This window comes from Heterocephalus glaber, unplaced genomic scaffold (genome assembly GCF_053883595.1).
Source record: "Heterocephalus glaber isolate CG9 unplaced genomic scaffold, H.glaber_assembly_v1.0 deba00001572, whole genome shotgun sequence".
NCBI classification, from domain to species: Eukaryota; Metazoa; Chordata; class Mammalia; order Rodentia; family Bathyergidae; genus Heterocephalus; species Heterocephalus glaber.
In genome coordinates this window covers 7,001,908-7,027,417 of record NW_028258357.1, presented here as the reverse complement: position 1 = coordinate 7,027,417, position 25,510 = coordinate 7,001,908, and the positions used below count along the sequence as shown (strand labels likewise).

Sequence of the window (25,510 nt, the reverse complement as noted above, 5' to 3'; positions counted from 1 at the left end):
AGATTTGTCATTAAATATACTCCTCAGAATATATGTCTTGAATACTCTGAATTGCTGTATTTTTACTGTAGAAATCACACTACAGAAAGACAGTCAGGAAGGAACTCCATCCCCAACTCAGAGTCAGCAGAGTTTGAAGCCTCAGGAGAATATATTAGGACCCATTCACCATCCTTTAGTTTTGAAAATTAACTTTGAGGAGGAAGAGGAAGAAGAAGAGGAGGAACAAAATGGTTAGTAAATATTTTCTGAGATTATTATGCACATTAAAAAACTTCACAATATTTTCTACATACTTAAATGTTAGAGGTTCATGATGTAATACATAGGGCATATTTTAATGAGAAAATTATTTTTATTGAATAAGTATAATTCATTATTTTCTAATTTGTTCCATGTCCACACATGCTTATGATCATTTGGATTGGAAAGTTAAATTTGTATGATGGTTGGGAGACAGATCTCCGATTTAAATAAGTACAAGTGCTCTCTTATTTATATTTCACAACTATCATAAGACACACTGATGTCCATATATGTTTATCTGTTTATTTACACATCTATTAATCATATATTTGTCATACATTTCACCATTGAGTTACAGAGGTTTGGAGAGTAATTTCTCATATACAATGCATGGTCATCCTCATTGTCCCAGGGAATCCTGTGCTACCTCAGTCTGTGAGCCTATGCCTCTAGATTATCACTTCAAGACACATAATATACAGATTTTTTAACTGATTCTAATTCTTAAAATGGTAGGAATTTAACAGTTTGTAAATGTCTTAATTTTTAAAAATTAAAAAGAACAATCTATTCACAAATACTCTATTTGGGACTTTTTTCTTTCTGATTTATACATTTTTAGATTATTTGGATTGGGGACAATTTAATTTTAAAAAAATATGTCCTATAGATACTTCTGATTTGTGGACAAAGACTCCTGAAGAGATTGAAGAAGAAAGAATAATAAAGGAGATGTGCTATAAATCTGGTAAGAACTTAAACATTTGCGAATTTTCTGATACTTGATGTGATAATATACACTAACCATTCTTTCCTTATGGGACCTTTAGGCGAATACTATAGATTTCATACTCCTGCAGATATCTCATCAAAAAGCACAGCTCCTGCAGTGGAAAAAAAGCTAGGAAAGCCTGTGGAAAATGACAGTGAATTGCAAGAAGGTAAGACATGAAAAGGCAATATTCCGAGTGTTCTATAAGAGACACTTGGTGTGACATGCTGTGAATTATTCAGTACAATGTGCCCTACAGAAGTATCAAAGGATAAATAATACACTTCATTTAAGAGAAAGAAGGAAGTGCTTCAAATTTCCTACGAAAATCTGCTATGTGTTCTTAGAGGAGCCAGGGAATGAATAGGTTTCATAAACACGTGGGGGCAGCATACACCCCATTCAATAATTCTGTATATAATTTGCTTTTACCATTTTATTTATTTAGTTATGAAATACATGTTTATGTGAAATAGGTAGAGATTTTTATTTCTAAACAGAAAAGATAATCTGGCCCAAAAGGGAGAAAGGGGGGATCACAGAGTAACAGTAGCAGAACAAAGGGGTATTTGCTGATTGAACAAGTGAGTGTGTCCTGTGTACCGGACAATTTCAGGGCAAGGCTGGTGGACAAATCCAAGGTCTCTCTCTCAAGGAGCATTTTCTTTGTCGAATCGGGTCTTGTTGATTTTGGTGAACATTTTACCTTCTAGGCAAGATTTTAAAAAGTACCAAATTCTGGATTAAAACCAGGAAGAAAAAGAAATCTGTGGGTGCCATTAGTGTATATAATTTTCTTGCTCTTAGGATGAGTTTTAAAACATACTTTGCAGTACTGGGAGAGAAATGTAACCTTCTTTGCTTCTGTGAGGATGCGGGAAGGAAGTGAGTGGGATGGAGGAGGAGGAAAGGGGGGTGGGGAGAGAGAGAGAGGAGAGAGGGGCGAGAAAGGCAAGAAAAAGAGAGGAGAGGGAAGAGAGAAGAGATAGCTTGGAAAATCTGAGGATCAGTAGGAGAAGAAGATAAAACACACAACAGAGCATCTAGACTGTCTCGCTAATTCTCATGTGGTAAGTTATTTGAACTTACAGTAGTAGGTGGCAGCAACAGGCCATCAGAAGGTTAGAACATTCTGAGCATCTTGGTGCGCGCTAACTTCAAAGGAAGAACAGACGGCAAGCTCACACTACTCAGACAAGCAAAAAGCAAAAGTTCGCAATGAACGGTAAAAGAATGAAAACTTCCAAAGCCAGTCATTTATATTTTGCTTTGTCTTAAGCTTTTAAAAGCTTCTTATTTGTAATTTCAGTTAATTCCTGACACCCTTCACCTAGGTCTCTCCCAAATGTTGGCATTTTACCATGTGAATTCTCACTCTCTCTAAATGTGCATGTTGCTATTATTATTTTCTGAACTGTTTGGGAGTATGAAAGTAAGTTACAAACATGATGCTCCTTTGATTTTCTATTTTTGTAGTATAAACATAAAAGTCAGGACATTATTCTGATAAAATTATTGTTTAAAGCTCCTACCTCATTTCACCAGTTGTGCCATTAATGTCCTCTATGGCAAAAAAAAATTTTTTTTCCTTGTGTAGATCCAATCCACTACTACACATTACATTAGTTTGACATGTGATCTTTTTCTGCTTTTGACAATTTATTTTACAAAAAGTTATTTAGCGATGTACAAGGAAAACTGGGAGAATAATTATCATAGTATAATTAGAATTTTGTAGTTCATAGTGACTAATATTTCTCACTTGATTGTTCATGGTAAATAGACAAAAACAAAAGTAATACTGCAAAATTCATTACATGAAAATAAACCATATTATATATACAAATAGTTTTAGACTATTTAATTTTTCAAGTTGCCTTTTGATTATAATTGAAAGATTAGTACACTTGCTTCATTATAATTATAAAAATTTGCTTAATGTATTTATATATTATCAGATTACTATGCAAACAATATTTATGTTAAATTTTAAGCTAGTTTTCATTATGAATTCTGTCATAAACTTATTTAAGCTTTTAATGGTTTCTAGGGTGACTTTTTATTTCTTTTCTTCCTCATTTCTAGGGGATGGACTTACAATTGCAACAAAAGTTAGCCCAGCCGAAAGGCAAGGCAAAACAAAAATATCATTGGATAGGAAACCAACGACTGACACTGCTGCTTTTGAAAATGGAAGTGAGTTAATTTATTATTGGGTGGTCCTGAATACATTAGCACCGTAACTAATTTTTGTATTATCAATTTTTGTCTAGTTCATGTGTAATGCTAGGGGATTATACATTGCAAAATCATATACATTCAGAGGCTGGTATTTTTAGCAAATGCTTTGTGAGAAATTGTGCTTGGCGTATAAGATATTTAGTTTCCTATATTTGTATAAGAAGTCTGTGTGTGTGTGTGTGTGTGTGTGTGTGTGTGTAGGCTCGACTCCAGGCTATAGTGAATTCACATATTAAGTATGTGTACTAATGCACTATCATAGAGCCATTAACAGGGAAGCATTTAATGAACTCTTTGAATAATCCTATGTTAAAACAACTATATTCACATATATGTATCATTTGTACACATTCCTATTGTGTATTATGGCTTAAATGTATTAAAGCTGCCTTTAGCATAGGCATTTTGGATAATCTGTTCTCCTACAGTAATTCTAAGTGTTTGTTTTGAAAAACATAAAAAAGACTTTTGTGAGAAGAGAAAAGGTATGACTGGCAGGAAGAAGGTGTGTGAGAAGCCAGAAGGAGTTTGAAAGCAATTACTCACAAGGACCTGAAGCACATTGCTGATGCTTCTGCAGTCCTTATTTCATTCTTTTTACCCATTTTCTTCTCTTTACCTTTTTCCCCTTGGTGCTAAAGTCTTTCCTCTCCTTATATCTGTAATAGTTTTAGACTAGCTGTCATTCTTTGGGTGCCTCAAAGCGAGAAGCTTTAGCTCTAAACAATGAGAACAAAACTGTGATCCAGTTTATGTGATTGATCAGCTGTAATTGTACATTTTGGTGAAATATCATTGGTGTTTTTGGTTGCTGATAATTTATTTTCAACCACTGATAAACTCATGCTTTCATATGAAAAATAAACTTTCTCTTATGTTATGACATCATTAGTATGATGGGACTTAGAAAATGTGAGACTATCATTGCACTTTCACTATTATAATATGGTGAGAGCAGCAGTGAACAGGCACACACACACACACACACACACACACACACCCCATACATATACATATCCTCACATAAACTAAAATCTGAAATCATACGAATTGTTCACTCTGGTGGATTTTATTTTATTTTATTAAAGGGAAAACAAGGTTCAGAAGCATTCAGTGCCTCCTCTGAGACTGTTGCACTAACAGATGTCAAAGCTGAGAGTTAAACCCTTTGCAGCTGCTCCAGAGCTGGAGCTCTTGCTCTGTACCTGGCTGCCCTACTTTCCATACTCAGGTCATCTCTGCATGAAAATTGGGCCAAGAATGTTGAGCCCATCACCTTGTTGGATCTCAGCTTGTAATGTGTGGATCCTATACCTTAAACTTTTTTTTTTTTTTGGTACCAGGGATTGAACTCAGGACCTGGTGCTAGTGAGGTATGCAGCACCACTGAGCTAAATCCCCAGCCCACTATACATTAAGCTTTTTACCATGCTTCATATGTTTATGAAAAACCAAGAAACCACCATGGGTATTAATTTTGGGGTTTGAGGAACACTGTTTCTAGTTTATGAATATTATGAGTATTCTTGTACATGTTTCCTAAAGATGTATGCATTTATTTTCTTTGGAATAAGCTTGCTTTGTACCCTTGACAATACTTAGCATTTTCAGTCCTTTTAATTTTAGGCATTGTCATTGGTATCTCGCTGTAACTTTACTTTGTATTTCCCTGATACTAATGTTGAACATATTTTCATTAGCTTTTTGGCCATTATGACTTCTTCCTTTCTTAAACTGTGTTTTTATGTCTTGAGTGCACTTAAAAATTATCTTTTTCTTACTGATTCTTCCAATCTGCTATCCTGCCGACTAATCCTCTGGTTCTGCCTTTAACTGCATGTATTAAATTCTTAATTTCTATTAAACCTTTTTGTGTATTTCTGTATCAGTCCTTTATTTTGATGTTAGTCATGTTATTTTTCTAACTTCCTACTTGAAAATACATGGATCCTTTTCATTTTCCACTGTTTTAAAATCAATTGTTTTATTTCTTAGTATGCCTTTTAATTCTTAATTATATCCTGGACATTATAGATGAAGAATTACATAGTGCACACATGAAGTTGTTGTCTCACAGGGAAACTTCGCTTTTAGTAGGCAACAAGAATTTCAGAACCGTGATTTAATCAAGGATTAGTTGTATGGTTTAACAGAAATAACTTAGTAGATGGTATATTACTTGCCCTTTCTGTTGAGGTACAGTCCTTATTCTGAATATAAGCCCCTTACTCCTAAAACATTACCTTTCTGAGTTTTCAACTAAAAGCCTGGGTATTTATCAAGATATTTTTACCAGGGGGAACCTTCAACTCTCAATTTTACCTTCCAACCAGTATACAGGTGATGAAATGTCTGACCAATTTTTTACATCCTAGATTCTCTTTTAACTGGTTTCCAATTTTTCCACATTGTACATAGATAGCATAGAATCAGGCAGCACCTTAGAACTTATGTATATTTTAGGAGAACTCGTTTATTTCTTCTTCTTTCAGATTTACCCCTTTGGTTCAAGCCAGTTACACAGGCTCAAACTTCGGACTCTTTCTTTTTCTTTTCAGCCTTGTTGGTTGGTCACTTTTTGGTTGGGTTATTTTTCTCTGCATGATAGATTAGAAATGCTTTTATGGAAAAGCTTTGTCGAGCGTGGAGCCTAACTCACTAATGGAAAAAAGCCACAGTGAATGTGAATGTGGAATTTGCCTATGTGCCTTATTGCTTTCAGATATCATAGTACTATGCATTGTTTGTTTTCCAATCAATTTATTTTAGGTATTTTATACTTGTTTTTCACAGGAAATGAGCATTTGGTCATGGCTGAACCAAGCCTTTTTGAAAATTTTATAGTTGGTTTTGTGTAAGCTTCAGGAGCCAGGAAATGAATATAACTAATTCCTATAGATAAATCTCTGTAGCAGAAGGCCTAGCACATGATGTGCATTCAATAAATACTTGTAGGATAAATAATTGTGTGTTTAAATGTATGGAACAACTGTGTAAAGGGAAATATGTTTGTGAAATTTATAGATGCTAGAAGTTAATATGCTGGAACAATGAGGTGAGCAAACAGTGACAAACACAAACTCTCACCTTTCTGCTCAAGACATTAATGATGTCTTTTCTTCAAATAGAATCTGACATGGTCTATAGTTTATGAGAAGGAAAAGTGCTTTTTTGGCCATTTTGTTTCAGAGCAATTAAGTAATATCTTTCACTACCAAATAGGTAAGGTTAATGCACACTGAATTATTAGGGGTAGTATAAAAAGATAATGAAGTGTGATAAGTACTTTAAGGTATCTGGTGGAGGATTTAGCATGTAGAAAAATGCTACATAAATGTCAACTTATTATATTAGTTTTGATTTCTCCACAGGTTAGTGTACATTTGGGTGTTATTTTAAAAGGTTATTTCAAACATATTAAGAAAGGGTAGGCTGGTATAAGTGAAGGATCTGGAAATTTTTATTTAAAGCAACTATGGATATTTAGTCTGATAAAAATTAGAAGACCTTTAAGGAACATGAAAACTGCTTTCGTAGATCTGAAAATTTTATTTGGAAGATAAATTACATTTACTCTGAGGATCTCTAAAGGTAGAACTAAAAAGTTTGTTATAAGTTAATGTAAAGTTATTTTTGTTTAATATATGAATTTTCTTATAATTTTGTAGATGTAAGTTTGTATAGGGTATTCAAAAAAATATATATATATATAGTGGGACTGAAAATACAGTGAATTTTTAAATTCTAAAAATTTTATTACAGGAAAAGTATATTACCAATATCTCCATCAAAATACTCTCCTTTGCTTCAAACATACTTATCCCATTATTCTTGCTACTTTCTGAAACAGTAATGGAAATTCTTTCTTGTAAATATCTTTTGTTGCATTTTCCTGGCTGCTCTGATGTCATGAATCAACTCAAAGCATAATCCTTTCCATGGTCATTTTGATTTGGGGGAACGATTAGAAGTTGTACAGTACCAGATCAAGTGAATAAGGTGGACAAGGACACGATATGTTTTTATGAGTTTGTCTTCTAGTTGGATAGTTCTCAGTAGTAACATTCATTTTATCTTTAAGCATACCTTGTAAAGACATGAAAGAACCTTGGGTCAAATGTGTTCAAAGAGGGGGAGTATTTTGAGAGGGAGTACTGGCATTATATCCTTTACTGTAAAAGTGTTTAAAAATGTAAACATTCACTATATATTTTGGTCATCATATAAACATATATACATATATACACATATATACGTGAATGCATATATATATTTTGGTACCAAGGATCAAACTCAGGACCTTGAGCTTGCAAGGTAGGCATGGTGCCACTGAGCTACATCCCTGGCCCACCCCTTATATATTAATGCAAATGCATTAGTCTAGGAATTTATATGTATAGAGATAGGGATGGTTATCAGTGAGAAGTATTTAATCAAGAGTTGAAAAGAAGGACATGGTTTTGTCATAGGAGGTGACTGTTCTGTTCCACAAAGGATTGGATTTCTTGGAGTAGATGAAAGTGAAAGTTTAACTGAAGAGAAAGAGATCATCATGTCAAAATGTCCAAATACCAAAGGTAATAATTCATTATATTATTTACTCCTTTGTAACTTTGGATAGATAAATTAAACATAGAACTTTCTAGTTGTAGAAGCCAGAATAAGAGGGAAGGTAATAAATCAAACTGTACATTAAATAGGACTCAGAAGCCTCAAACTTCTGGTCTTGGCTTTGTCCCTAATTGTTTAGCCAAAGGACTTTCATATTTTCAGCCTTAGTTTGTTAATCTGAATAGTTAGCCTGCTGGCCTACATTATTTCTAGAGCTATCACTCACTTTAAAGTTATTGGTTCTCTTAGATGGTAATACCAAATCGTTTTCAGTTTTCTTTTTCCAATTTAGAACCACTAAATTTCTTTAGAAAACATTGATGGGAACACTATGAAGATTATTAATCTTGTGATGACTTCATCATTTTATGATCTTGCTACTGATAGTCTGTGAATAACCAAAACATATGATAAGATATTTCCTCTATAGTTTTATGCTGTCCTTCTTAGCTAGTATCTCTCTGTTGGTCACCTGTCTCAATCCCAGACTAAAAGTACAAATGTCTCTCCAAGAAAATGTAAAATCATTTCATTTTCTGTTTTTTCTCACCATAAAATATCCTCAAGGATAGGAAAAGGCATTTGTGATCAAATTGAAGTTTTTTCATTGAAAATTATACGTAAACCTCTTTCTGTCCATTTCTCACTCAGAGATGCAAAAGCTCTGCCCAATCCATCAAAGGATCTCATTTAAAAAAACTATGCTAATACTGCACCCACTGGTTCTGTATGACAGTTTTTAGTTAATTAAAATAAAAAATTCCATTTTTCACTTGCACTAAACCACATGCTTAATAGCGACATGTAGCTAGTGGCTATCATATTGGATTGCACGGATTTAGAACATTTTCACTGTTGTGAAAAGCTTATTGAATCATCCTACTCCAAAGCTGACAGCAAGTGAAAGCTGTTACATTTAAAGTATTTTTGGAAATTCAATTTAAATGAGCCCTCTTGATGTAAAATTAACTTAATTATTTTGCATGATGATATTAAAATATTGATATAATGATGTCATTTATCTATTGAAGATAATGGCTGCTCATTGCATTTATCAGTGATTTATGAAGCACAGCATGACATATAGGAAATTTTAACGATGCTTTCTAAAACTAATATGCATATATATTGAAGAGATGTAACCAATTGTGTAATGTTCGAAAAGTAAAAGTCCAACTGAAATGCTTCTTCACTAATATTGACATTTTATTCTCTTAATTTGCTTTAAAAGATAACAAGGACAGTCCTCATCCAAAGTGTTCCTTAACTACCCGACTAGTACCCACCATGCATGTATTAAATGCTACTGAGAATATCAATATGAATTCCAGAGAGGATACCTCTTCAAGTAAGACATTAGCACTATCACTTTTAGGTCTTAAATATATTCATCCTGTCATGGATACGTTTTGTTTATTTAAAATATAATTTTTAAAAAGAAATAAAAAACCGACGGTTTGAAAATTATCCAGGACTAAGAATTAAAGACACGGTACTCTTCTAACTCTGACAATGAATTGTGCTGTAGGTCCTAATGAATTATATCCACTAATTTAATTTTGATATTAAAACTAATAATACACTACCTTCTTGGAAGATTCACTAGTATAATATTTTAAATTTCATTCATAGTGGAATATATTTGTGGCTTTTTACAATGATATTTAGGATTATTTTTATTGATTTGGATTTTTGACCTTTAGTACTTTGACTTATTTATTATATCTTAATGCAGTTAAGACTCTTGAATCTTCTGGATTCCTTCATAGCTCAGCTCCTTTCTAGTTCTTATTTCATTTATTGAACTACAATATTCTTGGTTTTCAGCTAGGTATTGAAGTGGAACCAGAATGGTTTTCACCCCAGAAACTTGGGTTAGTGTGCATGTTAAAAAATTGTTTTCCAATCCTTGGGAGCTTGGGTGGGGAGATGGAATTTGTTATTTAACCAAGGAGGCAGTGAATCAGAGCTTCATTGAGGGCTTAAACCTTAAACTGAGGTTGAGAGCTAAGGCTAAGACAGATTTATTAGTCCAACATGGAGAGCTGGTCAGTCTGCATCGTGCACTTGATTTTCATTTTCTTTGTGCAGTAGTTACTTGTGAATGGCCCTTAGGCTATGTTGTTTGAGAATCTCTGGGAAAATGTACCTTAGGAATTCTTGGAAAATTAAGAATGAATATAGAAATTTTGATGTAAAATATGTAAGTAAAAACTAAAAAAAATGCATTTATGTTAGCACTCACAAATTCTGATTTTTCAGTTTGTTTGTCCAAACTAAATTATATATCTAACTTATTAAGACCATAAGAAGATAACTAAAATTCATTCAAAGTATTTTAGTGAATTAACTCAATTTATCAAGAGTTAGGTTTGGCTAAAAGAAAAGTGCAAAACAATTTATATTGAAAATAGTTATTATAAAATTACCTTAAAATATGTTATAATGATATCTAATTATATTTGGAATGCAATTTTTATGTTCTTTTAATAGAATCCACAGAATCTTTTGGTGCAAAGCATTTTTTTTTTAAGAAAAGCAACTTACTGGAAGTTTTCTTATTGATATGTTTTCAGGGTAGATTATTTTGGCACTTAAAAATGAATCATTCTTTGTTCTAAAATGTATTAGAGTGGTACATTTATTTTTTCTCTTGCTTAACATGTAAATGCACAGATATGTAATTATCACCTACAGTAATTTTTAGATGAAAGCACCTCTTAAAACCTGTAAAAATTTGTATCTCCTCTAAGTGAATGATGTCCACCCTGTGAAGAAGCCTCATTTTAAAGGTGAGAAAAAAAGAAAATGCATTTATGATGAGCCAAAGAACTTTCCTGGCTCTGGAATGCCAAGAGGTAAATATTTGCTATTTCTCATTTCTAATTTGAAGAGATTAAATATCATATATTTCCTTTTTTTCTTTTTTTTTGTTTTTGATCTTTTGAGTCAAGGTCTCACTATGTAGCCCAGGCTGGCCTTGACCTTTCGGTAGTCCTCCTGCCTCAGCCTCCTGAGTGCTGGGATTACAGGTGTGCACCACCATGCCTGGCTCAAATATCATATATTTTCTACTTGAAAAATAAACCACTGTCATGTAACATAAAGATTACTTTCAATGTACACCCATTCCTCTGAGTCTTATTTACTTCTTTTACCTTACATTGTACTCCATTGTGCTATCATATCTTTATTGTACAAGGCATTAGCTATCCGTGTGAAACAGCTTGTTCTCTCTCTCCCCACCCTTTGTTTTATAGCAGTACAAGACCCAAATCCAAAAAATAAAATGAATTACCATTATCATAATAAAAACAGGAATGCTGAAAATGCATCCCACATCCACTTTCGAAGAGACGCAGTCAGGACTGTCACGTTGAGTGACCCTCCCTGCAACAGGCCCACAAATGGATCCTACAATAAAGCTGATGTTAACAAGGAACCCAAAATCAATGTCTGTCCAGGTGAGGCTCTTTTTTTTTTCTTCTTTTATTGGTACATTTTAGGCATACAATTCATTTACATTTATCATTGGGTGTTTGTACCTGTACATGATATATCTTGGTTCTTATATTTTTTTCCCATTACCTGTGCACCCTTCACCCCCTCCACCCTTCCCTATTTACATAATTTCATTTCCATTTTTTTTCTTTTCTCATAGTTTTTCCTTTCCCTCTTTTCCTTTCCCCTTCCCCTCCCTTCACTCCTTCATCTTTGGACCTTTTTTCCTATTTCAAATTATCAATTATTCATTTTAATCATTTTAACCCTTGTTTACACTATCAGTTTCTCACACTAATGAAACTATTCAGTATTTACACATGTGTGTCCTATTTATTTCACTTAAGAGTATGGCCTCAATATGCATCCATTTAGCTATAAATGACTCTAGTTTTTCATTCTTTATGGCTGAGTAGTGCTCCATTTTATAAAAACCCCCCACATTTTCTTTATCCAGTTTCCAGTTGATGGGCACTTGGGCTGCTTCCAAGCTTTAGCTATTACAAACTGTGCTGCTATGCACATATATCACTGTGGTATGATTCTTTTAATTCTTTTGGGAAGATACTCAGCAATGGAATAGCTGAGTCAAATGGGACCTCTAGTCCTAGTTCTTTGAGGTATCTCCATACTGACTTCCACAGTGGTTGCACCAGTCTGCACTCCCACCAACAATGGAGAAGGGCTCCTTTCTCCCCACAACCCCGCCAGCATTTATTATTGGTTGATTTCTTGATAGCAGCCATTCTTTGTGGAGTGAGGTGGAATCTCAGTGTTGTTTTCATCTGCATCTCTCGAATGACGAGTGATGTTGAACATTTTTTCATATATTTGTTTGCTGCTTTTACTTCCTTGTCTGAGAAATGTCCGATGGTTTCACTGCTGAATTTTACAAGACATTTAAAGAAGAACTAACGCCATTACTCTTTAAACCCATTAAGGAAATTGAAAGGGAAACAATACTTCCAAATTCATTCCTGGAAGCAAGTGTTACTTTGATTCCAAAACCAGGGAAAGACCCAACTCAAAAAGAGAACTGCAGGCCAATCTCCCTAATGAACATAGATGCAAAAATCCTCAACAAGATACTGGCAAACAGAATGCAGAGGGTCATCAAGAAAATCATACACCCTGACCAAGTCGGATTTATCCCAGGGATGCAAGGATGGTTCAACATTCATAAATCAATAAATGTAATACACCATATTAACAGAGTCAAGGACAAAAACCATATGACCATCTCAATAGATGCAGAAAAAGCATTCAACAAAATCCAGCACCCATTCATGATAAAAACCCTACAGGTGAGGCTTTTCACTGATGAGGTTCACTCTGGCCTGTGCTGAGCATGCATGAAATTTCCGGATGGATCAGCTACTCTTCACTGCTGCCCTCTCCCTTCTTTCTTCCTCTGAGCCATCACCAAGCCTCATAACTTCTTATCAACTAGTGGCAGGATTTCTTACCTGTGCAGTCATACACACGATCTAAAAGCACACGGAAGGAAACTCGAGTCGTGGGCAGATGACTTGACATCCCTTCGTCCCTGGAGTCTTGTCCGAGAGCCTTGTGCTCTGTTCTCCCCGGATAGCTTTATTTGGCCAGGGAGGATTGTTTTTAAATGGCTGACATTTCCGGTTCCACTAACTGTGTTGTTCAATTATCACTGTCAAGCTAGTACCTTGATCCCCCCTTTCTTTAGGCCTTGATGATTACTTTCTGAAAGGGTTAGTTTGGGGTTTAACTGCAATATTTTCGACAACCTCTCATCTCTCTCACCATGCACAAATTGCTTCTAAATCATTTCATCATGTAACAGGCGAAATCATAGTGTATGTCAGGAGGGATGAGGCCCTAGGGAAGAAGGAAACCAGTTCTCTTTTATTCCTATCTCAGATGATTTTGCTCTCCTAAAGATGGATTTCCTTTCTCTCAACTTAACAAAGTGCCATTGCCTTCTCTATAATTTCACATTTGTAGCTTTTCATGTTCACAATGTAGTTCATAGCTATATCTTTCTTAGATTCTTTCTTTAACAACTTACATGGAACCTATATTTATTTAAATTATTTTTCTATTTATTTTAGAATGAAATGATATAGTGTATCTCTCTCTCTCTCTCTCTCTCTCTCTCTCTCTCTCTCTCTCTCTCTCTGGATATTCTTAGGTGAAACTAGCTTTTAGTACTAGTTTTACTATTACTATTATTATGTATGTTATTATTACTATCTCACAAAAGTAGATGGGCGTGAAGAACACACTGAGTACTGGAACAGTTTGTTGCTAGTGTCCAGATTTGTGTGAACGTGCCAGCAATGAATATCTATTTTACTTTTGTATCATCAGGGCAGATGTCAACACATTCTCTGTATTGTTATGCTTTGAGATGCACAGTTATATCATAATACTTGAAAATACAAACTGTTACATAATAGTTAAAATAGAGAAATGTTAGAGAAAGTATGTTTTTAAGGTCTGGGTCAGCATATAAATGCTTTGGCTTCCAGGGGCAGGAAGTTCATTATTACAGAGTGATCACTGTGATCAAGATGTCATTTCATAGAAGGAAACTGGGCTGTTATCTCATGTTGCTCTATTTTGAAAATCTCTCCAAACATTAGTAAAATTCTATGTTAAATTATGGTAGAACAGTGGCATGAAATATTTTTATTTCATGCAGCTATCATTCTGTTCTCTAGCTTAGCCTCATGAGAGATAGAGCCTTATTTGAGGAATTAAGAGATCTGTAATCATGCTCACTGATAACTTAAATGGTCTTAACAAACTCACTTGTATTCCCGATGCTTTAGCTTTAGCTAAATTAAATATTTAGAGAATAGATTCTTCACTGAGGTGTTTACAACTTTGCAAACTTTTGGAGTATGATTTGAAAGTTTTCAAATATTTAAAAGCAGTCTTCTTTTTTTTTTCTCAGACAAATACATGTCAACAACATCATATAATGGTTCAGCCTGGAGAAAAAGAATTCCTTTTTCCAAAACGTATTCAAAAACTTAAAAGATATATCCAGGTAAATATTTACTAGTGATTTTAAAGTATCAGGCAATTCTAAAAATGAGTACTTTTTGAAGTTCAAGGTACATATTTTAGAAAACATTAAAATATATATTTAATCATTTGGAGTTTAGCAGTTATCTAATCTACTAGCAAATTTACTTTGTTTTATTTTTTCTCTTCCTATGTTTATGGATTACCAGAAAACTTGTTGATACAATTCTTTCCTTGTTAATAGGCATAATAATTGCATCAACTACATATGCTAACATGAGATTTTTGCTATACTACAAGGCAAATGCATAAAACTATTTGGCATAAATAAAATATTAAAATCTTACAATATTTATTAAACAATCATGGGTTGGTACAGGCTGACAGGGCAGCCAAGATGAATTTTCCTGGTCAGGGGTTGCCACATGACTATGCTGTCCCCATCTTTGTACTTTGTGCCCCTGGGAGGGGATAAGATCCTGCAACCTTTTCAGAGTAGAGGTTTCTGGCGGTCTTGATTTCAGCTTGTTCCTTTGCTGAAACAGCTTTGATGTCTTCTCCCACCCTGTTTTGGGCTGGCTCAGTAGGTTTAGAAAATTACACAAGACGAAACTATTTCAGTTATTTCTCCCACAAATGACTTTCTTGGAAAAAGTTACATGTATAGTGTTCTTATCTAGATAAGTATCCTAGAACCTTCAAAACTGTCTGAAATCTACAAGCTCTTATACCAGAACTTCCCAGAAGGAACCAGGACACACCAGGACTAGTCTTCCAGACTCTGATTTCCCTTCTCCAAAATAGCTAGCCTCACACTTCCTAAAACCATTTTTGATTGCAGCTGTGAATTGGTCTCCAGACCCATGTGCATATTAATATGCTTGGACACAGCTGGTTTTCTTTTTTCCTCATCACTTCCTGAATCATATTTTACTATTATTAGTCATTTTTCCATTGCTAGACAAAATACCTGACACCCATAAGTTAAAGGAGGAGAGGCTTTTTTGGCTCATGGTTTCAGAGGATTCAGTTCATGTTTGGCTGGCTCCAAGGCAGGAATAATACGGTGGAAGGGTGTAGTGGAACAAAGATAGTTCATGGTGCCTGGGAAGCAGAACAGAGGAAGAGCACCAGGGACCCAAGATCCGGCCTCAATGACTCACCCAGATACACTCAGAAGTGTGCTTCACTAATACTTTAGGTGGGTCCCAAATCATTTAGGTAACATACTTCAAGAGAACTCTGTTGCTATTCAATTGACTACCTTTTCAAACTTTGTATGGCTTTTTCCATGTGACTGCACTTAATTTAGGGAGGGAGAAAAAGGTGAAAAGTTGCTGAAAATCCTAGATGAAACTAGAATTTGTTGAGCTATGGCCTTTTCTCCTATCGTTTCCTTATGAGAAGGTGGATACCTGGGAGTATTGAAGGATATGCTTCTTCTCTATTTCTGTTTCGGTGATGGCTCTTCTATGTGAGTAGCCTACTCACCTTCCATCCCAGATAATTAAAAATGAATCATAGAAGCATTTGGGGAAGGAAGGAAGCATCACTTCAGAACATGAAACATGTACTACTTATGTGTCCAACAGGATCTCTGCATCCATGTGGGGTTATATTACATTTCCCAGTGCCATCTAGGGAGAAAAGTTTTGGAGAGAATTTCTGAGTGACATCTGGGCCAGGAGGAAGGCATATCTGATACACGAGGACCAAAGACAGCTTTTTGAGATTTCCAAGGGCCAAGGTTGCATGGCGGGAGACATCATGCATTCTTGTGAATCTTAAGCAGGAGGGAGTTCCTAGGAGAGAGGACCAGCGAATCTATATAAGGTCTTCTGGATGAGACAGAAGAGATATGCATCAGAAAGTTCTTGTTTTTGAACCTTATTGTGTGTGTGTGTGTGTGTGTGTGTGTGTGTGTGTGTTTCTTAGCTATAATCTCAAGAGATTACTTCTGCCAGAGAAATAGGCAGCAATGAAGCCAGAATCCACTGGTCACTCCTTTGTTAATATTTAAGGGTCAGCTGTGAAGACATCATCTAGGAGCTTGTTAGAAATGTAGACTCTCTGTCAGACCAGCTATATGAGAATCTCCTTCTTATCAACATCCCCAGGTGAATAGGATGCACATTAAAGATTGAGGAACTTTATACTAAATTATCTGAACTACTGTTCAAAACCCAGACATGCGAAACCTGTTGAAATCAAATCCTTTTCCTATCTGTCACACAGTGGCAACCATTTCCTCCATACTAATTCCAGTAGGGAGAATACTCAGAAAAAACTTTAGATATGACTCAAATATGAAAAGGAAATAGCTAAGAAATCACTGGATTGGATGGAATTTATGTACAAAGGACTAGAATCATTTTCTATATCAGGAGTAATGTGGATTTATATTCAAGAAATTAAATAAATGCTATAAAATTTTTATAAAATTTATAGATAATATTTCATGATATTTGTTTTATTTGTTTTTGATTGGGAAACAAGTAGCTCTCAAACTCACCCCTTCCAGTTGTTGTCATCCTGGAAAATGAAGAGAAAGATTAGTTTGTGTTTCTTCCCTCACACTGTCGCTAGGGCACTGAGCAGCAACGTTAGCATTTGCCAATGGACAGATGGAATGCTAGAAAAAGAGGGAGAAAAGACAAGCTGCCACTCTGTTCTTCTAGGGTTCTGGCAGCCAGGGCCATGGATGTATAAGTGGGCGAGAGAATCCTTTTGCGAAAACGTTTTTGGATGCTATGAGGATAAAGCAAAAGGAGAGGAAAGTGTTCAGGTTCTGTGTGGACCAGGCACAGAAACTAAAGATGACTTGAGGAATTGTTCTCATTGCCATGTTTTCTTGAGGCTACAGAGAGAGGAGAGAGGAGAGAGGGGAGGGGAGAGGGGAGAGGGGAGAAGGAGGGGTGGAAGAGAGATTGGGGGGAGAGGTGTCTGTCTCCACGTGATGGCTCTCCTATAATACAGACTCATATATAGATTATTTCCATTCCTTTCCACCTCTCCATTGGAATGCAGTAAGAAATAGATGAAATTTGAATGGCAATTTGAAATTTTAGGAATAAAACCAATAAACATAGCCATTGTTTTAGCTCAGATTTATGATAAGTAATTAGCAAAATAAATATAAACTATTGGTGGCCCCAAAAAGGCTGTAAAGGAAAATGAAATATTTTGTGCATTTTATTATTAGAGCCAAGAAGAAATGGGAGCAAGTAAACTTGGAGGTTGAGAGAAGAGAAAAATGAGAAGAGAGAAAAATGCCAGCCATCATTTGATTTACAATCAAAAATGAAAACTCAAAGAATGAAATATTCAAGTACCCGATATGGTAGACTAGATTCCAGAGATGATAAAATGCAAATTCTGAAAATAAAATGCAGGAGGTACACTGCGCTCTTTCAAAACTGATAAAAATGCAAATTACAAACAGCTGCTTGTATTTATATAGGTCTGGCATTCATTCGATGCATTACCACAAACATTTAATAAAATTTAAAAGTTTGACAATTAAAATCATTCTTTAATCATAAACCAGGTAGATTACACAGATTGAAAAGTAAAATTATGCTTTTGATTTCTGTTTTGCAATATTCATTATGGAAGAAACATATTTTCTTTCTTTACCTGGATTTTAAGGCGGGCCCTCAGGAATGATAAACATAAAGTATAAACAAATTCAGTGAAGTCCCAGGGTTACAGTTTAGTGATGAGTACATTAGAGGAATTTCAATAGAATTATCCTTTGATGTGTGGTATAGAGAGATAGAGTTAAGTTTCTTATTCAGGGCAGTTGCTGAACAATATCTTTTAATTGTCAACTACAAAAATCTATCTGCTGAGATATGCTACATTCAAAATTGAAAAATAACATTTTTCTGTCATAAAAACAAAAATTATATGATCACAATGCAGAAAATAACATTTTTTTTGGTAAAATAGTGAATTAATAACATCATGTCCTGAAAGTCTTAGGGAAGCTTTAAGGCTTCAGTAACTCAGAAATGTACTATAAAGTGCAAGAGAGAACTCATTTTAAAGCTTATTTTTATATCTTTTGCCCTTGTTTAGGTCACACATTTAAAATAATAAATTTTTATTTAGTTTTTAAAATTTCAGTCAAAATTAATCATCTGCAGAATGACTGAAACAGAAACTTATTTATCCCTCAAACTGAAATCAATATGAAGATTGCTTTCAAGTGATAATTTTCTAGTTTTGTAGCATTTATACTTCTGGGTTTATTAAATCTTATAACTTCACTATGATTTTGGAATATCCTCTATTTGTATTTGCATGGAACATTGTGGTTAGGTAGTATTATGTCAGTATTTCTGGGGGATGAGTGTTCTTTGAAATATTTTATTTTAAAATATATTTTATAAGAAGTAATTCCAATTGGTGAGGTAATGAACCCACTGTTTGAGTTTTTGTTTTCTGTGCTGGGGATTGAACCCAGGGGTGCTTTGTCACTGAACTACATCCCTACCCCTTTAAAAAATTTTTAACTTATTTTGAGGTAGGGTCTCACTAAGTTGTCCTGATGGGACTGGAACTTGTGATCCTCTGCCTCAGCCCCCATCAGTGCTGGGATTACAGGTACTTGCCACTGTGCCTGGCATGCCTGGCTTTTAACAGTGTTCCGTGTCCTCACTTGCAATAACATCAAGATGTAGTCATTTTCTTTTTACAATCAAAGTGGATAGAAGTGGAAACTGTGCCAGCAAAAATCTCGGGGAGATAAATTTGGGAGGGATGTAAGAAAACAGTTGAGGCAAAAAGCTGCCTAGATGGAAGCTGATAGGAGAAATCATATAATTCCATTTAACAACAGATTTATGTGCTTCTAAAATTTTAACTAGTGAAGAGGGAAGGTTCTATGAAGGCAATTAAAAATATTTTACTTGAAGTACAAGTTCATAGCATGTGTCTTTATTGCATGCTCAAAGCTAAAGAATCATGCGGAATGAGAAAAATTTGAAGAAAAGCCTGCATGATTTTACACATGTTCCTGAATAAATGGAAATTTTTTATTATAATAAATTTTATCCAAAGGACCAAGTAGACAATGGCATTAACCAAACCTGTTCTTATATTTGTGATCAGAGAAAAGACAATACGCTTAAATGGGGCTAACTTATTACAAAAGGAGGAAGACAGTAAATGCTAAAATAAGCAAAGATTGGGCCGGGGATTTAGCTAAGTGGTTTTGCTGCCTTCTGCGCAAGCGCAAGGACCCGAGTTCAATCCCCAGTACCAATAAAATAAAATAAGCAAAGATAGGAGATAACAAAATAAGCTGACAACCAAAAATTAATAAGCCAGCAACAGCCTGTGTTTGCTGACTCATGAGCATAGAAATAGAGCCTCTGAACTTAATTTTCATCATGCTAGTGGTCAGTAGTTTCTTTTCTAGCACATCTAAAAGATGTTGATTAATTGTAGGGTATTCTCATTGTGCTCTTTTCAAAGACAGCAGTGATAAAATGATGATAAAAATAGCATTTATTAGATGCTTAGTATATTATTTGTTTATCAAAGCTGCTGTAACAAAGTGCCCCGTAGTGAGGTTCTTCATTTTATTGTATCATAGTGCTAGAGGCTAGAAGTATGAAGTCAGGATGTCAGCAGAGCTTTTTCCTTTTGAGGAATGTGAGGGGGCTGTTCTAGGCCTCTTTTCATGGTTTGTAGATGTCCATCTGCTCCTTCTGTCTCCATATCTCACCTTTCTTGTATGTGTGTCTCTGTGTTCAATTTCCCCTTTTATAAAAAGAGAAGTCTTATTGGACTACAGATCATCCTAATGATCTCATTTTAACTTGATTACCTCTATAAAGACACTGTGTCCTGGTAAGATCACATTCTGAAGTACTAGGGATGAGGACTGTAACATAGGAATTTTGAGAAGGACATGTAAGGATGTTTTCTAGACAATTCTAGGCTAAGTGAGTAAGTCTTAAAAGACAAATTGACTCTAACATTCAGCTCCTTCTAAGACTTTAAATCCCTTTCCAAGAAGTGAAAGCAGGGCTGGCATTTCTGGCTTATATACAATAGGCCACATTTTGGCCCATCTTTAAGCCAAAAACAAAAAATCTGTTAGATTCCTTTAACTGCCAAGTGCATATTAAACGCAGAATCTTTGCTTAATGAGCTCATGTCAACAATTTTGGCCTAATCCAAGTCCATGTTACTTCCACTACTAATCCATACCTTAATGTGCATCCCCAAATATATTCCCTGATTATTAGTCTATGTAAGTTGGAAAACTCACATAGGGTTCTTTTGGAGTGTAGTTTTCCCTCTCATGGGTCATATTTGGTAGCTCATCTTAGGGGACAGAATCTAGTTATAGGTCTCTTAGCAAAGAGAGGGTGTGGGTGTATTAGGTAGCTCTCTCATTACTGAGACAAGATACTTGACAGCCACCATTTAAAGGAGGAGAGGCTTAATTAGGCTCAAAATTTGGGGGGTTTCAATCCAAGATTCTCTGGTTCCATGGTAAAAATGGAATGGTGGAAGAGCATGACAGAGAAAAACTGCTCCATCTCTTGGCAGTCGGGAGCAGAGAGAGAAGGGAGGTGCTGCAGAGGGAGGTATACCCACAACAGGCACAATCCCACTGACACACCTCTTCCAACATCCTACCTCCCAATAGTAAATTTAGCTATGAACTCATCAATGCATGAATACACTGATGAATATAGGACTCCTTATAATCCAATCACCTTCTAACAACCCCACTTCTGAATACATGAGACTGTGGGGGCAGGCATTCATATCTAAACCATAACATCTCACTTGTTACCCCCAAATGACTCACGTCCACCTCATTATGTAAAATGTGTTTATTCCATCTCTAAGAGTCATCCAAGTCTTAATGGTTTCAGCAGGGCTGAAAAGTTCAAATCCAAACCCTTCTCTGAACTCTTAGCTGTGAGGTGCACAAAAAGACAGAGTAAAAATTCTCATTTTGAAACAGAGGAATAGAGGGATAGAAAGAATCAGTCCAAAACAAGACCAAAACCCATCATGGTAAACCTTAAATCTTGTATCTCCAGGTCCAGCACCTAGGACAGATGGCCAGATGTGAACTCTAAAGGGCTTGGGCAGCTCTAACTCTATGGGCCTTGCTGGTTGCACACCATATGGCCTCTCTCTTAGGCTGGCTCTGCTTACTGCCTGCCACATTCTCCAGCAGATATTTTATGTTCCTGGTGTATCCATTTCACTTTCAGATTCATCCCCATAGCTTCACACATTTCCCTCTCTGGGGGTCCATGCTTGGTTTCCCAGGAATTCCTTTGAAATCTAAATGGAAGCCCCTCCCGCCCCCCATCTCACAACTCTTGCATTCTGTATATTGGTAAAACCAATTTCACATGGGTGATTCCAAGGTTGGCTACTAGTTTGAGCAATAGTGAAATGAATCCCAGTGAACCAATTCCTTAGGATGACTTTCTTGAGCAGGCATCCCACTAAAATGAAAAGTATAATATGTTGCACCTTTAAGCCTGGGATAGTTGGGGCTTTGCTGATTTCTGATATGCTCCCAAGGATTTTTCTTCTTATCCCTGAACAAAGTAATTGTCTCCTTTATAATGACATTAATCTCTTCAGCAACCAGCACCCACAGCTCTTTTGGCCCCAAATAGTTCCTTCTGGGCCAAAATTAAAGTTTTTCAAGTCTTTATGCTCTATCTTTTGTCCCTGATTTTTAAATTCAACTAAAAGCAGTATCCATGCCACTGCCTGAATTTTGGGCTCTTTTAAATAGATTAATCAGTCCATGGTCTTTAATTTCAGTACCCTGCAGTCTGGCCAAAATGAAGACAAATGTTCTGAAAAAGTGTAACACACACGGTCTGTACTCTGCCAATGGAGTCCTTGTTTCAATTAAAATATCCTGAGCTGGGCCTTTACTGTTTGCATTCTTATTAGCATTCTGGTATTCTGAGCTCCAACCAAAATCACCCATCAAGTTGTGTTTACAGCATTCTAAGGCTTTTCTAGCACATATCTTCAAAGCTTTCCAAACTTCTCACAAATCTGTTCCAAAGACTTCTAAACCACATGTTTAGGTACAGTCACAGCAATGGTTTTAATTTGGCTTCTAGTTTTGGGGTTCCAGTCCATGGTCAGATGGTTTCAAGGCAGAAATGCAACGATGGAAAGGCATGGAGGAGGAAAGCTAACTTACTTTACATGGCCGAGAAGCAATTAGAGTTGGGAGGAGTTGGAGATATATATATCTCAAAGGTACACCCTCAGTAATATACCTCTTCCAACCAGGTCCTATGAACTCCTTGATGGTTCAATTCACTGACAAGTATTTATGTATTTCACCCCTATGATTCAATGATTTTTTTTAAAGCCCCATCATTGAACACATGAGACTATGAGACTTCTGGGGGACATTCTAGATTTAACCATAACAGTGGGATGAGTCTTGAAGGGGAATCAGTGACTCTCTAAGTTAATTTTGCATAGGGGTGAAGGGGTTAATTTCACTTGGATCGCAGCAGCTATGTCTACTGATAAAAAAGACACATCAAAATTTAGGGGCTCAATGTTCTCAGGCTTTTTAGGGTGTTTTATCCCATTTCAACTTTTAGGATCACATTCTTTTCTTAATAATACCATTAATAGTATATACTCTGCCAATCTGGAAATTCAATTTGAGATTCTAAGTTTGGTTTCTAGAAATTTCACACTTGTGGCTACTGAAGATGAGGGTATATTTTCAGGGAAGACATAGTATCTTTCAGGTAATTTATGCTGTGTTTGAGCTAGCAATTTGAATCCATGAAGTTATTTTTTTCTTTTCCACTTTTTTCTTTGACTTTATGTGTAACCAATTTCATCCTTGTAAATTTGACAGAAACATTTAATGGTATCAGGTACATGGTCACCCAGATTCTGTTGTCTTATAAGTGCTTAATTACTAGCGCCTAATGATGATATTTTGTTTTATTTTATTTATTTATTTATTTATTTATTTATTTTTGGTACCAGGGATCGAACTTGGCTCCTTGCGCTTGTGGGGGCAGGTGGCGGAACCATTGAGCTAAAGCCCCGGCCCTAATGGTGATATTTTAAATATCTCTATCAGCACATTATGCCACAGACTATCAGAACTTTATTTGCTGCTGGAAATACAGTCATTAGTGTCTTTAACCAGAATATAGAACCAAATCTAGAAGCCCTAGAGCCAGTTCAGAAAATGCATCCTCCTTAAAACTATGTTCCTATTGCATCACTTTTGGCTCCAAAACTGTATTAATCAAGGTCAGAGCAAAAGAACAAATAAGGAGTGTGTGTGTGTGTGTGTGTGTGTGTGTGTGTGTGTGTTAAGGAATTGGTTTATGTGATTGTGGATGCTTGATGAGTCCAAGATATCATGGGGTAGAGCAGCAGGCTAGAGAATAAGAAAAAAGATGAGATTTGATCTATAGGCAAATTACTGGAAAAAATCCGAGAAGAGCCAATAGTACAGATAGAGCATGAAGGCACTTTGATGGAAAATTCCCTTTAGCTGGAGGGATTTTATTCTCTTCAGACCTTTTACTTGGAGGGCAATCTGCTTTATTCAGAGTTCACCATTTTAAAGGTAAGTCTTACCATGGGAACATCCAAAATAATGTTTAACCAAATGTACAGGCATTATGGCCCAGCCAAGTTGACAGATAGAATTAATCATCACTTTGGATTTATCTGGATGACCCAGGATATTCACACTATCTTAAGATCAGATCTCTTTGTCTGTAACTTAACATATTTATAGATTCCAGAGATCAGAATGAGGACATGTTTGAGAAGCCATTTTTCTGCCTTCCACAATTACCTCTCAGATGCATAATAAAAATGATCATTGTTTACTATGTAGCAGGCACCATACTAAATAAAGTTTAATAATACTTTGGTTCATGAACACATCTGTTTGCAAACAATCTGGTTTGCAAACAAATGCATTCAGCAAAATTTTACTTCCTTGGTAAACTCTGCATTGGGTGACAAACAGGATCACAGCCATCTTCCGCACACAAACACAAATACAGCCATCTTCCCCAAAATTGGAAAAAAAATTAAATTTGTAAATTGAGGCACCACTGTAATTAAGTCCTGACCCACAAAGAAAGAATCTATAAGCTAAGAATTATTAAGAATTATTATTATCCTTGTTAATGAAAAACTTCCCATCTCTTAATTTTTTTTTTTTTTTTTTTTTTTGGTATTGGGGATCAAACTCGGGACCTTGGGCTTGCAAGGCAGGCGGCAAAACCACTGAGCTAAATCCCTGGCCTACGTCTCTTAATCTTACTAATTGGTCATGTAGTTGTAAGCAGAGGCAGCATGATTCCAGGCCAACCCACTTCCCTGGATGAAAGTCCAGTTTTAATCCTTTTCCTTGTAACCTTGTTTACTGCAAAAACACCCTGGAGCACTCTGGCCAGAGATGTCAATTTAAGGTTCATGAGAGTAAAACCCTTAAAACATGGGTAGCTACATCAGAAAATATTGTCCGCTCTCCTAAAGAAAATGCTATTAATAGCACTATATTCAAAATGGGACACATTTGTGTAAACCTAACTGAAATTTATTCAACAAATGTTAAAAGAGCACATTCTTGAGTCCAGCCCTCTGCTAGATGTTAGAGACAAAGATAAATCTTTCACTCTGGAAGCTTCTAATAAAATGAGTGATGCAAACAAGTGACTTAAGTACTTATGCCACGCACACCATAGGGGAGATATAGAATAGATAGAATGAGAATAAAGAGAATGCATGCCTCCCAAACATCGCAACTTACAATCTAGCTTGATGTAAGTGGTTACAAGATTTCTTAAATATTTTCTTGCTGTTAGCAGTCTTCATTGAGCCAGAATGCTGATTTATAGGACTAAAGGAGGTGGAGGCCTGCCCCCACACTGGCACTACTGTAGTTTGAAGGCTAAATCACTAAATTTGGGGGAAGTAGTTCTCTTTTGTTTCAGAGCAGAGAAATTGTGTTCATTTGTTTCTCAGGAAGTGTCTCTGAGAAAACTAGTTTTAGAGTGAACTCTTTTACTTGGACCTGCACCTGCATTTCATTATGCCGTTATGTATGCATAGTGTTTCACT

At 35.7% G+C, this 25,510-nt stretch overlaps 1 protein-coding gene across 1 annotated transcript in view; it reads left to right on the top strand.

Moving 5' to 3' along the window:
- Window positions 1-17,821, top strand: part of Zc3h11d (zinc finger CCCH-type containing 11D) — a 42,514-nt gene extending 24,693 nt beyond the window's left edge. The window contains exons 4-13 of the mRNA XM_087192574.1: window positions 72-233; window positions 869-994; window positions 1,077-1,187; window positions 3,104-3,214; window positions 7,729-7,836; window positions 9,102-9,218; window positions 10,624-10,728; window positions 11,131-11,334; window positions 14,307-14,402; window positions 17,583-17,821. Coding sequence (XP_087048700.1) covers window positions 72-233; window positions 869-994; window positions 1,077-1,187; window positions 3,104-3,214; window positions 7,729-7,836; window positions 9,102-9,218; window positions 10,624-10,728; window positions 11,131-11,334; window positions 14,307-14,389 — 1,127 coding nt within the window. The 3' untranslated portion in view covers window positions 14,390-14,402; window positions 17,583-17,821. The remainder of the gene's footprint in view (window positions 1-71; window positions 234-868; window positions 995-1,076; window positions 1,188-3,103; window positions 3,215-7,728; window positions 7,837-9,101; window positions 9,219-10,623; window positions 10,729-11,130; window positions 11,335-14,306; window positions 14,403-17,582) is intronic.
- Window positions 17,822-25,510: the final 7,689 nt, after the last annotated feature.